We start from the raw sequence: 15890 nt of genomic DNA on the forward strand, positions 1-15890 counted from the left end.
ATGCAATGGCCACTGTGCAGATTCCTCAGCTATTTTGTGGATGGTCTCACTCCGTAACGATGGTGACTGATTACATTTTGGCATATTTTAAACATAACTGGGATATACCATAGGTTATTTGTCAATACTACTGCAATGGTGTCCTTACGAGTGCCAATCAAAAGAGATCGAAGATCTCTGAAGATGAAAACACCCAATTTCAGAAAAGGAAAAATGTTGAAGCTTGCTGTTATATGATGTGACACAGCACATTTTCCCAGAACAGCAAAATCAGCTGTTTTGTGCCTACTTGTTCTATAACCCTTTTTTTATTTTTTTTTTAAGTAACTATAACTTGAAACTTAGCCATATGGATGTCTGCATCATCCTGCAGAAGAAACATCTGACTGTCTATAAACACTCCTATGACTGTTTTCAACACTATCCTTTTTCAGTTACTCTACTGTTGCTTGACTAAGGCAGACTGCACATCTGTATTGTACAAGTTTATCCTATGGATAAATCGGGTGACTTTCAATTACTGCACAAATAAAGTTCTTTAACTTGAGGCGGGAGAGAATAGGGAAGGTCAGAGAAAGTGCTGAGAGGGTTAGAAAGCAGAGTAGGACATTTTATTAAGATTAACAGCTGCAGGCTGGATGTTGCTAATGGCAAGACAGATTACACAAAACATAAGTGAATCCTTTCATAAAGTCTTATATGTTCTATATTCCTTATAAGCAGCTTACTGCAGAGCCCTGTAGCTGAATCCTGTGCCATTCTCACCCAGCAGGATTTTTAAATGCTTGGTGTCAGGCTGGCTGGGGTGATGGCTGGCTGGGTGGTTGAACGGATGAATTCTGCTAGCCAAGATCACGTCAGACTTATCCTAATGTGCATGCCGCTATTGCTGACTGTCTGCATTTGTAAGCATCGATGGCCGATATATTCTTGATTTCAGAGTAGAGAGCACATATTCCACAGGCTGAAAAAAGTCCTGAGGTTCTTAAAACACAGCTATTTACTGGGGGGGGTGGGGGGAAATCGAGGCTTCCTCATCATTCACCTGCTGGAAGAGCAGTTGTGCTCTTCGCTGCTGTCCCGAAGGGAGTAAATGTACCTCCCTCGTTAAAAAGCTGCCTGAAAGAACACAGGTCGCCCGACCGCCTTATGTCCACCCACCAGGTAGACCACCGGGCAGACCTCGGGCTGGGGGCCCCGGCAGGCTCCGCGGGCGCGCACCGCCCCTCCGCGCCCTGCCGCGGAAAACCGCCGCCGTCTGACCTGCGCTCGCCTCCCCTTTGCCTTTCCTCATCCGCGCAAAGGCGGATCCCGGACTGTATTTCGTTTTCAGATGATTTACAGCCTCCTCCCCAGCATCCCCCCGCCCCCCGCCCCGGCCGCGCGCTTCCAGGCACACTTTTCTCCTTGCAAACGGTGTGAGCATCAGGTGCGGGCAAGGAGGAGCGGGGGCGCCCCTGCCTCCCAGGTGCTGGCTGCGGCGTGGCGACCCCGGGGAAGGGGCTGGGTGTGCCCCGGGGCCCCCGGGTCTGCCCCCCACCCCCTCTGCTCTCCCGCCGCGGCTCTGCCCCAGCCCAGCCTCGCCGCTGCAGCAGGGTGCGGAGCGGCCGGGGGATCCCATCCTGCTCCCCTCGCACTTCTGCGGCACAAATCTTCCCCTCACCTCGGCTTTCCCCGCCGCCTCAGCCGTCTGCCTCGCCCCCTGCCCACCCCCGTCGTCCTCCCCTTGTCCGGGCCGGGGGTGCCGGGGGTGCCACGGCCGCGGGGCTGCGGAGGGCAGCTGCCGACAGCCGCGGCTTTGCAGGGCCGACTCCCGGGGCCAGGAGGGGACACTGCCGTTTCGGTCCATCAACTCCTCCTCCTCCTCCTCTCTTGTTTTTCGCTGAGATCATTTCAGCTTCTCTCAGTACGCGTATTATTAATAATGTTTTCCCTACTCTACTCTCTCCCTCCCTTCCCGCCCTGGCCACGAGCCTTCCGCAACCTCGTCAAAGGGATGGATGTTTGGGGTGGGATGCAGTTCGGGAGGAAGATAAGCCTAAGAAAGGGCGGGGGGGGGGGAGGGGGGAGCGAAAGGGAGAGATTTTGCTGTCTTCTCTGGGCTGATTGGAAGAGGCAATCATTGTATCTGCGGCTGGAGGATTAGCAGCTAAACTTTTATTGCTCCCTTTTGTGAGTGCGTGTGCGTGTCCGTGTGCGTGTGCGTGGGGGTGTAAATGGAGACGTCGCCTCTCAAGAGCGAAAACATTTTCAATTTCCCTTTGGCAGGTGCAGGTCAAGGAGGCACTCATGAGCATTTTGTCTGATCCATGAACTGATTAGGGGAGGGGAAACGATCACTTTCCTCTTACTCTTCCTTTCCCAGTTTTGAAATCGTTCTTTCCCCACCACCGCCACCCTCCCGCCCTTTCCCTCCCCTTCCCCTTCCCCTGCACTGAATGAATGGAAGAGCCTCCAGGGTTTTCTTCTGCTTCTCGCCCTGGACTGGAGAAGTGAAGGGACATCTCTCTATGTTCATCCATCCCTATTTCGCTCCATCCATCCCCGAGAGGATTTCAGACGGTGCAATGTGTTTTCAGCCTCTTGCCGCTGCTACCACTTGATACTATGCTACGCGCAGGGAGAGGGCTTTGCAAAAATGGATTTGTTCGATTTTAAAGGATTTCTTCTCTAATAAGGATTGCATTGCACAGAAATATGACTAAATCCCCTATTTGGTAAATCTTTCTTCCCCCCACCCCTCCTCTTTGGGTTCCCTCCCGCCCGCCCCCACCCCTTCAGAGCAGCAAGCACAGGGAGCTGATGACGGACCCATTAATCCCTTCTTCAATGCATCAAAAGAAGCCGAAGGGCTGGAAGTCGCTGGGCTCGGAGTCCTGCAGGAAATGCTTCGATCTCCTTTTGGTTTTGTATGAAACTGGTGACTAGGGGCTCGGCTCGCCCCGCCGCCGCCGCCCGCCGGCACCTGGATGCGCGGGCCGCCGCCGCCGCCGCCTTGCCCGCCGCCGCCGCGATGCAGCGCCGATGGTGGTGCTGATGATAGCTCGGGTGTGATGGGATTGAGCCGGCGGTGATTATTTGAAGGCGGTGAGGGAGAGCGAGTGAGAGGAAGGGCTGCTCCGCTCTGCTGTGTGTGGGCTTCGGGATTTTTTTTTTTCCTTCTTCTTTTCCTACTTCCATCCTCTCCCCGCCACTGGAAGTCCTCCCGTATCTAAATGGAATTAGTGGAGACCGGAGCCCCTTGTGTAAGGATCAGACATGACCCATGGGCGCAGCTTCTTTCACAGTGAGTATCCCCCCTTCCCGCCTTCTCCCCCCCCCCCCCCCCCCCCCCGCGGCTGAGCTCCGCCACCGCGCACGGGCTCCTGCCCTCCGCCGCCTCCACAACTAGCGTAACGGGACACCCAGACCTCGGCGGCGTGGGTATAAACTCCCCCCACGCAGACACAGCACCCCCTTCCCCACCGCTCTGCGGTGCAGCGGAGGGGAGCGGGTGTCTGCCAGCGCTGTGGGGCGATGAGGGGCGGGGGGGCACGCTCCTGCAGGCTGGAGGTTTTCACCTGGGCGAGACGCGTCTGATGATGGCTTTCGGGGTGACGGGGGCGAAAGCGGGGAACGACCCCCACCGCCGGGGCTCGAACCGGCGGCCAAGGGGCGCGGGGCAGCGCCCAGCGCCGCGGCGGGGGCGGCCACAGCGGGCGCGGATGGCGGAGGGCCGCGGGGCGGGGGCGGCCCCCTCGGGCGAAATCCTCCAGGAGCGGCAGCGAGGCACCGAAATGTAACAGTTATTTGTGGAAGACCCTCGGGGTCTCAGGCTGCGTGGATGGGACCCCCTCTCCCGCCTCAGTTTGGCAAAGCAGGCGGCCGAACTACGGAGGGGGCTTGAGTGGCCACAGTTCCTTCCAGCACCTCTCTCTATGCCCACACCTGTAAAATAGCATGCTATGGCCAGGTATTGCTTGTCCAAGAACTCTTCGCTAGGCTAAGCCATGTCTAAGCCAAATCACAGCCTCCAAAATGCTGCCTGGCCAAGAGAGAAATCTGTTAATGCACAGCTCGTAATGGAAAAATGCACAGATCTAAAAGGGTGCAAAGATGTGTAATCGGAGTGGCACTAGAAAGCATGATTATAATTACACCTGTGATTACGAGGGAAAGAGGAGGGAGGAGGAAGACATGTAACAAGAAATTTTGCGGAAACTTCTTTAAAATAATTCCCAAACCTAGATAATCACAATATTGTTGCTGTACTGTCAAAGCTTCCCAAGCGACAGTTTTCAATGAGGGAAGATTGCATGATTCGTCTCTTTGGGTCTCTTTTTTTTTTTTTTTTCTCTGTAAGAAGCAGTGTTCTTTTCCTGTGGCTTGGGAAAGAAAAAGGCAAGTGGTCATAGAATAAAATGGACTGCCTTGATGGCTTAAGTAAAAAATATTGTGTTATTTTTTCTAGTAAAGTCTGTAATTTTAATTACTTTCTGGCAATATACAAATTTTGGTGATGGTGGTGTTAATGCCACTAAACCAAGAGGCTTTCTTTTTTTTTTTTTTTTAAAATATGGGTAGAGTATTTCATCAATCTGAATGTTAGATGTGATATGTCCAGAAAAAACTGAGTGTCTTAGACTGCTTCTGTCTATTACATATTATTACCAGGATTATTTTGACTCCTTATTAATAATCAATACTGACATAATGATATGTAGGTATAGCTCCCTGTTTTAGAATAACAGCTCTGTGACTTGGAAACATCCTTTTTAGTGATTACAGCTGGAATTGAAAAGACCTGTGTTTTTTCTGCCATCTTGTTAATAATATCGCTGTGACTTGGACCAACTCTCTTTACTTTTCTGAACTTCAATTTTTTCCATATAGAAAAGGAGGGGAGAGCTATTAGATAAAGGTGCTTGAAATGAACCTGTAAGAATCAGATATGAATTGTTATTAATCGCCTAAGAAGAAACATTTCTCACATGGTGTTTGTTTGGCTGTTGAGTCCTATTCTAGCTTCCATAAATTGGTGGGCAGAAGGAATGCCAGCAGCTGGCTCCATATTCTACCACCAATCCACCTTACACTACTGAGAAATTAGGTTTTGACTGGTGAGGATTACAGCCATAAATGCAGTATGTTCACTGCATGAAACACAGCTAAAGTAAATGAGCAACTCAGTAAATGGGCGAATCCTGCATTGCCTTCAGATTCTGACACAGCCGACAGGCAGAGTCCCAGCTAGCATGTATTTCCAGAATCTATCCCTGAGGAGTGTAAAGGCATGAATGGTTGGGTAGCGTTCAGATCTGAGCAGAAGATGTAATGTTCTCACTGAATGCCCACGACATGGAAGAGTTTTTAACTACCAGCTCTGCCAACGTTCGTCTCTGTTAGCTGAGGGATTCAAAAAAACACAGGGGCTCTGCGCCTGATCAAGAAACAGTGAATATGTTGCCAAGCCTTTATTTTCCCAGAACTTCAGCCTTTCCCTGCTTGATAAGGTAGGCATCATCCATGCCTCAAACCTTCTGTCCCACGGGAAGGGTCAAAGACATAGAAATAGTGATCCCAGTGTCATCAGAATACTGGAAATATGGGGACTGGCTTCCTTTGGGGTAAAAATTGCACACAATTTGCAGTATAAAGCTGAAAATTATGAAAACACTATCTTTGAAAGGATCATTTAAGAAGCTAATTACTAGCCCATGATGACTTCTGGTGTCTCTTGGGGATAAGAAAAGGAAAGTATGCCATTCAATTACATTTGTTAAAGACCACAGGTCCATCAATTACTCATCGTAGTCAACAGTACAAACGGCAGCTGATCGATCCAAAATACTCAGAGTAAACATCCAACTTCATCTCCACTTCAACTTCAGCACAGTCTGGGCATTGTGTCCAGGCTTAACGCCAAACTAGCTAGGGTCAAAACCCCGAGTACTCCAAGAACTTATGGATCTGTTGTTTTATGCTCTTGCTATCCCACTCTCTTCAATAGCCAAAGAGGATACGGGCGGTGACAAGAAAATGCTATCATCGGTGCATTATTTCTTCATCAGGTAGCTAGCTAGTCGCTTTGATATTCCAAAGCAGTCTCATTATGACTGGCCTAAGTGTTTGCGTCTTAGCCTTTTCTAGATAAAATGTTACATTCAGAAACACCCAGAAACTCAGGAATTATCTCCAGGTTGAAGTCCATCTCAGAAAGGTCACATTTGTTCCCAAGAGACATAGCTGTCCTGTCGTGGTTGGAGATACGAGACTTCTATTTGTAATATGGGCTGCAGATTCACTGCAGCACAAAGCAACACCCTCTCTACAAGTCAAACAAACTAGATTAATGAGACTGTTAAGCACACACAATAATTTACTTCACTGGGGGTTTGCAAATGCTTTGATGCATGTGAAGAACCCAACCCCTCACTTCTTTCATACTCCCAATACTCATTTTCAAATTTTATTATGTGATAGCGAGAGACAGTAGTGAGTCCACTGGCACTGCAACTTAACAGGCCTTTGCCTCCCTCTGTTAAAAGCAACCACTTTTCTATTACTGGCCCAAGCTATGATTATATAAATAAATATTGGTAAAATGTTTTCTTCTAATATTAAAAAAAATAAAAGGAAAAAAATAGGAGGGAAACATCAGTGCCTGGGGATTTTGTTTTAAACCCAAAAGTTCTCCTCTTTATTTGGATACATTTACAAAGATAAATACTTATAAGGGCAGATCACAAAGAAACTTGCTTATACAAAATGTGCAATTCAAAGACGCAAGCAAACATGAAACTTTTTTACAGTAATTCTATTTAATTTGTATTCTTCTAAGATAGATGTGTAGAATTTATTTGATTGCAGGCACTATCACACTGTGATGTCTAATGCATATTTCTCTTTCAGTTGTAGCAAGTCTAATCATCCTACATTTGTCTGGGGCAACCAAAAAAGGAACAGGTACGTTAACTTCAGACATTTTTTTCAGACATTATATTAGAGTCCAAAGTATGGATTTGAGTTGTTAGTTTAGTTCTTGAAAATTTTAGTAGTTCATCTACTTCTAGTGTCAGTCCTTTGTTAATTTGTTTTGAGTATTGTTGTGCCCACACAAACACAAAAATCCAGTGGTACTTTTTTTAACAGGTTGGTGACCTGATCCACAGCTAGATCTAACTAAAGACTCAGCCTGACTCTAAAGACTGCAAAGTGCCCCTACTTTCAAACTGGGAAGTCCAGTTTGGGCACTAAGCTATCTACACTTAAGACCTTTTTGCTTGTTGAAGTAGAATTTAAAATCTGAAATTGTGTATCATGGGTGCATTTGTGCAGGGTGGGGATAGAAATAGGTTCTTAGAAGCCCTGGACGCTAAGTGCTGTGACAGTGAAGCAAGGAGAGTTGCTAAGCACAGTGTGTGTCCGAACTTGCATCTGAATGCTCAGTCCCTGCAGGCCTGAATTAATTTCAGGAAATTAGGATCTGTGTCGTACTCGGCCTGGATACAGGTCAAGAAGAAAAAGAAATGCTTGCAGATCTCAGGTGGCTAAAATAATCCTTGGAATATGCCTGTCTCCGTTGATTATAGGAGGGAGCCTGAAACAACTCGGCTGTACACATCAGAGGCTTAAGTTAGATGTGACACTCATGAGATATAGATACCTCATTCAGAGAAAAACACAGGAGTCCTCTTCAGAACTGTAGGATAGAACCTACTACCCTTCCTTTTAATACCAGCCTAGGTATTTTTCTCTCCGAAGAATCCGTCTTATTTTAGCCTACTTGTTAAACTTGATGCCCAGGAAGTGATTCTTCATCTTCTTCAGCCTGAACAGCCTAAACCCTTTGTCTCCAGGCTTTCTGCCAATGTGCAGAAAGGAGTGCAAGAGTTTCAGGGCTAGGAAGAAAGCAAACAAGGTCTGACTCTGCTCCCTGATGATTCACATAAGCAGAGGAAAGTTCTGGGCTGTGATTCCTGGCCTCAGAGCTATTTATTAATTTTACAGCAAACAGCAAGATAAAAATAATCTATGAACCAGAATCCAGGAATTCCCCTGTCTATCTCTGTCTCGTGAACATAGAGTCAAGCTGCTATGAATTTAAAACAACTTGTATATTCTATCATCATTCTGTGGGGTTTTAATGTCTTGATTTTGTGACTGATGTATTCCTGTGTTACAGTACATGGCTTGCTGATACACCACATGCTTGAGCCTTTTGAAATATATGACTGGGAAACATGTGTCTCCCATTTCTTGAGCACATGCTTTCCCTACAAGGTTGTTATGTAAAAAGCAATATAAATATGTCTTCCCCTAGATACCCTGAGCCCTGAAGAACAGCCTCGTTTTCCCCCAGGTCAACGATCACACTCTTAGTCTCAATAGAAGAAAGCTGAGGTCACTGACAAAAGGGAATGTTTCATTCTGTAAGAGAGTTCTGAGTGTCATAGGGCCAGCATAACTTGTGAGCTTATATAATACTTAATGTGATTGTTTTACAGAAAAGCAAACTACTTCCGAAGGACAGAAACCAGTGCAGTGTGGAACTTGGACAAAATATGCAGAAGGAGGCATCTTCACTTCTCCCAATTACCCCAACAAGTATCCTCCTGACAGAGAGTGCATCTACATTATAGAAGGTGACAAGCCGAAGAATCTTATATTCTATCAACTGTATTAAAAAAAAAAGTCTTTTACTTGATTGTATGTGAAGAGTAGGTAAAGCCTATAAGATCATGATAAATCTTTTCAAGACACAAGATTTAGAGAAGCTCTGTCTCTGTACTTTTTTTTTTTTTTTAATTTAAAGAATTTGTAGATCATACCAAGAAATACTGGAAAATACTTGATTTATTTCCTGCCATCTCTCATTAATTAGTTCAGGTGGTAAGTATGCATGAGTCACTTGGTAATAAACACAGTATAATTTATTTCAGTATATTCAGAGAATGAAAAGAACCTAAAATGCTGTAACTTGACAGAAGAAATAATATTTTAAAAATAGTAAAGAAGTGAACACAGGAAGCAAAAATGCTTTTGACTTTCATGAAGGTATTTTAAATTTATCATAACTAAATCACGGGTGACAACCATAGCTAGGCAAAGTACAGTAAAGGAAGTCATACAGAAATTAGACACAGTGAGTGTAAAAATTATTTTCCATCCAATTGTTCATGAGAAATTAAAATAAATGAAAAAAACCCCAAACCAAACCAAAACCAGGAAAAAACAAACATTAACAACAAACAGCTGTAAGACAGTTTTTAAAAAGTAGACAGCTGCAGGCATGGAGGAGATGTAAGAAAGGCTAGAGATGTATTACAAGCAAGTTACATGGTTTCTTTTCATCAGTCTTAGCACAACGGTTGTTGAAGGGATTGTCGTAGAAATGAGTCTGTGGAAAGTAATAGAGTTTAGATACTGTCAGAGCTTAGTAGCAGAAAAGAAGAATCGGGTACAGAATGGTAAGTCTTTGGAACCAAGAAGATTCACTCGTGAGTTGTGAATACATGCAGAATACAACACTGATGCTTGTTCTATCCATGCTCGGTTGGACATATTTATTAACTACAAATGATGGAGCCAGGAAATATAGAAATATTTACTTTACTAAAGATGCCAGTAGCTCCAAGAGAGATTTCCAAATGTGTATAGCTGATTCAAATTGAATTAGCTGCTTTAGAACCTCCCACTAGGACCTTTTAGAAACCAGTCTGCCTTTCCAAATCTAGTGCTGAGTTACTAAAAGAAATATATTTCATAAAAACCTTCCAGGGAAATGATGGATAGTAAACGTTGTATGTATTGTTTAGGAAAAAAAATCACAGCAAAATGACCAAGATCTCTGAATTCCACTTTAGTGCTAGGTAACCTGACTGAAGTCAGAAGTAAAGAGGTGATTATAAATCATGGAGTCAAACAAGCCCTTTAGAGAAAATTTATGCTTGTCCAGGCTTCCCACTTGAGTCCGAAAATTAAGCAGATGTATGGTAAGCATTTAAGTTCTTTCATAGTTTAGTAATTGATTGAAAACAAAAATAAAATTTTAAAAAATATAAATTTATATGTTCAATATTTACTACTTAGCGTTATCTTTTTCATTACACTTATGTTGCTAGATCCAGGTCTTTTTGCGTATATTGATCAAATTATCTTTCTAACATTCCTGAGAGGCTGGGAAGAAGTAAGCCTATTTTATCTTTGAAATACATGTTTTATCATTAAACAGAAAGGGTGTGGAAAAAAACAAAGCATGACTATTTTTGTAAACCCTAGTCCAGTATTTCAGGCCATAAGGTGTTCCTCCTCTTAGTAAGCAGATACCTGAAAGCCCTTTGTTGTAAAGACCTTTGTCTTTGTTGTAGTAATTGAGTACTTATAAAAATATAGTTAATAATCTGAAAGATGGCAGCATATGCTGCTGCAGTAACCTGATTTAGAATAGCCAAATTGTAAATGTCCAAGAACAATTTAGGAAAGAAAGATTTAATCAACCAACTTCTATGATGAAGATGAAAGTCCGCAATGACAAGTTTGGAGTGATGTGTAGTAAAAAGAGTAATCTGAACTCAACAGACATATTGTTATATTTTACGAGAAAAGTCAATCTGGCAAAAACCAGTTACACATAATTTCTTATGACACTGATATTTTCTTCTTCCTGTCCAGCCATAATCAAAAGTTTGGATTGCAACTGGGTGTTTTAAAACCCATGATAGCAGCTCTATCAAGTATATAATTTGATGAGAACAATGCGTATTGGACAACATTTTCCCATGTCTATTTCTATCTTCCAAAAAGATTAAGAATAGTCATGTCTGAAAAATGTCACAAAAATAGAGACACATGTAGTAAGATATCTGAGCAATGATATTTTTAAAAGTGGCAGTTTTCAAAAAAGGCAAAAGGAGAAAAACTGAAGGACAACAAAAATTAGTCAAAAAAAAAACATTGACAACAGTCAATTATTTGTCTATATTTATTCTTTTTACAACACATAAAAATGGCAGAAAATTATAAAGAAGGCTAGCAAGTGAAAAGTTTTCCCCATATCTTTTATATTCTGTGGAACTCATTGGCATCAGATATTGAAATTAAAGGATTGCTAAAAAAGGATTAATTATTTCACTAATAACAATATCTTTGAGGTCAGATAACAATCTATGGAGTGGATAAGCCTTGCTAATCCAAGACATAAATGTCCATTCAGTTTTAGAGTAAGACAGAAACATCTCCATATACATCCTATTCCTATATTTATTATTGAGATTCCAATACGCTTCAGATAGCTTCTGGCTGCTGTTGAATACCAAGTATCAAACTAGGGGGACTGTCAATACAATCCATAATAGCATTCCCACGTTGCAACCTCCCCTTTGTATGTCTTAGAGAGTTCAGCATACCAGGACTGTATATACCATACTGACAGCAGTACAATGTCAGTTTAAATACATACATGAATCACCAGGTTCCTTCCTGCCTGCTTGCTTTCGTTCCTTCATTATTTGCTATCAAACATAATCGAGAGCAAATTCTGATGACATCACTCAGACACAATTCCTACTGACTAGTGGACTTGAGTGAGGACTCCAGCATGTAGTGTGTTATAATAAAATAGAATTTAATCTCATTATTTTCCCCAGATTGTAGCTCATCTTAAATGATTGTAAGCCTTTTATAACTTCAAAAATACTTTGGTGAAGTACAGGAGCTGGCAAAAATTGCCATGATCATAGACTGAGTTTCTGAAAGAGAAGAGGATTTCTATCCTAGCAGTCAAAGGCATAAGCAGATCAAACAGCTAAAAGTTTCTTTTTCTTTTTTTTTTTTTCTATTTTAGTAGTAGTGATAATTAACTGTTGGAACAACTAGGAATTTTAAAGTCCATATTGGATGCCTTTCTAAAAGAAATCCTTTAGGTCATCCAGAAGTCATGGACTCAGTACAAAAATTAAAGAATTATTTTGCTATAGAGGAACTTCTGGTGAATCCCATCTGCCTTTCAAAATCCATCGAGAATTTGTTCTTTCTTTTATTTTCAGTGTCATTGGGCATATAGAAAATGTAGGAAATAGCTGAGTGTACATGTTAAATTCCCTGTTTAGGCCCAATTTCACCCTTGTTTCGCATATTGAAGACTCTAACCTGGCAAAACTCACAGCTTCTGGGAACAACCGCAACAGTGGCAGCATTAGCCTTTGCCAGACTGCAGAAAATTTGGCATGTGTGCTCTAAAGGGAAATTTGCATAGGAGATTTTGCAGGAGCAAAGGCTTTTGTGTGTGTTAAAAATATTTGGGGAGTGGGGTAGTCATACTTTACACAACATATCTTACGAATTGTTTTAGAAACCCTGTAAGTGAAATACTTGTAAGATTTTAGCCATTCTTCAGTTTTTAATAATTAAATGCTTATTTATAAATATATATATACAGACTACAATTGCTTTACAGAGATATGAAATAAATCTTCCACTTTATATGTTTGTGGACATTTAGAGTTAGCTTTCTTGATGGTCTTCCATGTTTTCACTAAAGACCATTAAACTCTTTAATCCTAGGTATTTCACAGGTGTTAAAAAATGGTCACGTATCACTGTACAAAAAATCTCTGCTCAAAGTCCTTTTGTATTTCACAGTGATTTTTGTGTTCAAAAAGTTTCATCAAAACAAGGAAAGAATCCTCATTTAAAAGGAGGATATAGGTGGCTTTCTTATCAATAATAGCTGGACAACCAGAAAGACCAAGGAATATTGAAAACTATTAGTACTGTAGCAGCTCAGATAGGTGGGGGTAGGTGTTGAGTTCAATGTCTCATTTCCGTGCAGTCTGGTAAACTGAAACAGATTTTTTGCTTAACTTCAGCTGTCAGTTACACAGACTTAGAGGATGATCAGAATTAAAATCCTAATTTTGTGTTTTTGCTGCAACTGTTCTACACAAGTTGGAACCCAATGCTTTTATTTTTTCATTGAATGTAAAATCTCAAGTGTGAAAGCACTTGTGTAAGATAATTAGACAAAAAATATGACAAGACATGCAAGCATTAAGTAGTCTTTCCATGGTATTAAACATTTTTGAAGAAAGATAATTGGAAGCTAAATATGGAAGATTTTTAAGAATTGAACTAAAATAATTTTATGAGACAGCTTCAATATATTTCATTTGGACATGACTACATCTTTTCATAGAATCGTAGAATCGTAGAATCATAGAATGCCCTGAGTTGGAAGGCACCCACAAGTTTCATCAAGCCCATCTCCTGTCCCTGCATAGGACAACCCCAAATTCACACCATGTGGGTGAGGGCATTGTCCAAGTGCTTTCTGAATAGCATCAGGCTTGGTGCCATGACTGCCTCCCTGGGGAGCCTGTTCCAGTGCTCCACCACCCTCTGGGTGAAGAACTTTTTCCTAATATCCAGCCTACACCTCCCCTGGCACATCTTCCTGCCATTCCCTTGGGTCCTATTGCTGGTTACCAGAGAGGAGAGATCAGTGCCTGCCCCTCCTCATCCCTTTGTGAGGAAGCTGCAGACCACGATGAGGTCTCCCCTCAGTCTCATCTTCTCCAGGCTGAACAAACCAAGTGACTTTAGCCGCTCCTCGTATGGTTTCTCCTCTAAAGCCTTCAGCAACTTTGTGGCCCTCCTCTGGACGCTCTCTAGTAGCTTTATGTCCTTAATGTACTGTGGTGCCCAAAACTGCTCACGGTACTCGAGGTGAGGCTGCACCAGCGCAGGGTAGAGAGGGCAGAGTAGGGTGGGACACTGTAGCCACAGAGAAAGTTCTGAAGATGCGAATGGGCTTTACCTGTGAATAAGGATACCAGAAATGACCACTTTATCCCTCCTTTTCTGATAAGATGGCTAGATTCCAATCCAGTTTGGAAGAATTGCATATTCTGGGTTTTTTGTTTGGTTGGTTTGTTTTGGCTTTCTGTAGCTATACAGACATTATTACTAGTCATTATTCTGGACTTGTTCTCACTGTATTTCTGCAAGTTTTATGGTGACCATATTTGCACACACTTTGTTGCAAAAGCTATAACACAAGGTGTGTATTTATACAATAGCTGCTTGTTTTAGCTTGTGTTTGGCAAGGAAATCCTTTGCTGAAGCCAGAGTATAAGTCCAAAATGACACATTTTTCACTAAAAGGAAGTTAAAGTCGGGAGTTTGAATTATGTGTTTTCATCCCTTATAGTAATTTCCAGGAAGATTTGAATAATTGTGTTTCTTAGGTAGATTATTGAAAAAAAAAACACAATTTAACCTTTAGATATCATACAAGATGAAGCACAGAGGTGCATTTAAAAGCACATGATGAAAAGGTGCATGGATGTGTGTATAGCACCACTTCCTCCCTTTGCCCAATTTTTAGCGATCACCACAGTCCTCACAGTTACAGAAACACAAAGTGTTGCACAACCTGGGAGAGTTAGGAGAAAGGCTTTTATCCTGTTTGGACTGGCTTGCAGGGCAGGCTGGGAGACAGGCAATACCTATACTAATACCTACAATAGATATATTCCTCTCACCTTCCCAGTCAAGAGTAGGGATACAATGGTCCTTGACTAGTGCGACCTGCCACATCATGCCTAAGAACAGATTTTGGCAGTTCTGACTGGCATGGCCAAAATGATGCCAGGAGGTGATTTTAACATTTAAGGAGCATGAATGGTCAGTGGTCCAGCCCCCAAAATAATTCCCCAGCCTTGTTTTATTTAGCAGTGGAGAAATGGTGCTAATGAATAGCCAATGACCGATTCTTAAAGCAGAGCAGCCTCTACACATGGGAGCTTTCGGGGAAAGTAGAGGCTCTTGAGTGCTCCTTGAGCTGATGTGATTCTCTCTGATCCTCTAGCAAGATCTGAGCTTCACTAAGAAAAGCCTCGTCTTGACTTTGTTGAAAAATAAATAAAAGCAGGGAAAAGTAAACTATAGCAATATTCTGATTGTAGAACTAGTTTGCAATGTGAGATTCAGAGAACTACATGGAGGTTGTGGAAATTGTGCAGTGTTTTCTCAGGCCATGCTTTTACCGAGCCAATAGATCTCATGCGTAACACTGTAGGCCTGATTCCCTTTTACCCCCAGAGACTCCTGTTATATTTTACTGAGGCTATAATTGGCTTTAGGGCTCCTTTTCAACACCAAAAATCATCTAAAATGACTGACCTATAGCTCAGAAGGGGCCTTATGCCCATTTTTATTATATGTGTCTTGGATTCACAGAAGACCTGTTAAGGGCTTAACTATGGACCAGCCCTTGTAAGCCTCCTCTTGGTATGAAATAGAGTCGTGGAGGCCTAACACAGGAAGTTTTTAAAGGACAAATAGTGTAAGCCAAATTATGTTAATAGTGTAAGGCATTTCTGAAGCAGGAATCTGTTGCCGTGGAAAGCAGAGCAGCCATACACTGTGGTACAATGCTGTCCGACACTAACAGTACGAGCAGAATTAATCTTCATATCTAGTTTGCAACATTAAAATGTTATAATAAAGCTTTAGGTAAGTTAATAGCATATTTGAATAGTCAGTATATAAAGTTTTCAAGCCTTAATGAGCATTCTTAAGATTATCTAAAGCGTTGTCAGGATGGAGTTTCTGATACCTGACTCTATAGGCCCTAGGTGAATGATGAGTAGTTCTCAACAAATCTTCTTAAATGGAAAAAGAGCATACAAAATATAATCCCAGAGTGAAAGGTGCTGATTGCTCTCTTCTATCCTAGTATTGCTTAGTTAAATTTAAATCAATAGTTGTTATAAATGTGTGAAGTCAAGGGTAGAAACAGCTGATTAAAATTAATCAATGATGTCTTCCAGTTATTCAGTCTTTTACTATAATCTGAAAGCTCTACTTTTGTCTTCAAACCTTGCTAAGGTAGCATTAATGAGATTTTC

The 15890-nt window shown here is 42.3% G+C and overlaps 1 protein-coding gene across 1 annotated transcript in view; it reads left to right on the plus strand.

The window, feature by feature from the left end:
• The first annotated feature begins 2779 nt into the window (after positions 1–2779).
• The window catches only part of NETO1 (neuropilin and tolloid like 1), a 68797-nt gene continuing 55686 nt past the window's right edge, over positions 2780–15890 (plus strand). The window contains exons 1-3 of the mRNA XM_075084585.1: positions 2780–3286; positions 6892–6945; positions 8487–8624. Coding sequence (XP_074940686.1) covers positions 3259–3286; positions 6892–6945; positions 8487–8624 — 220 coding nt within the window. The 5' untranslated portion in view covers positions 2780–3258. The remainder of the gene's footprint in view (positions 3287–6891; positions 6946–8486; positions 8625–15890) is intronic.

The sequence above is a fragment of the Phalacrocorax aristotelis genome, chromosome 2 (assembly GCF_949628215.1).
Source record: "Phalacrocorax aristotelis chromosome 2, bGulAri2.1, whole genome shotgun sequence".
NCBI classification, from domain to species: domain Eukaryota; kingdom Metazoa; phylum Chordata; class Aves; order Suliformes; family Phalacrocoracidae; genus Phalacrocorax; species Phalacrocorax aristotelis.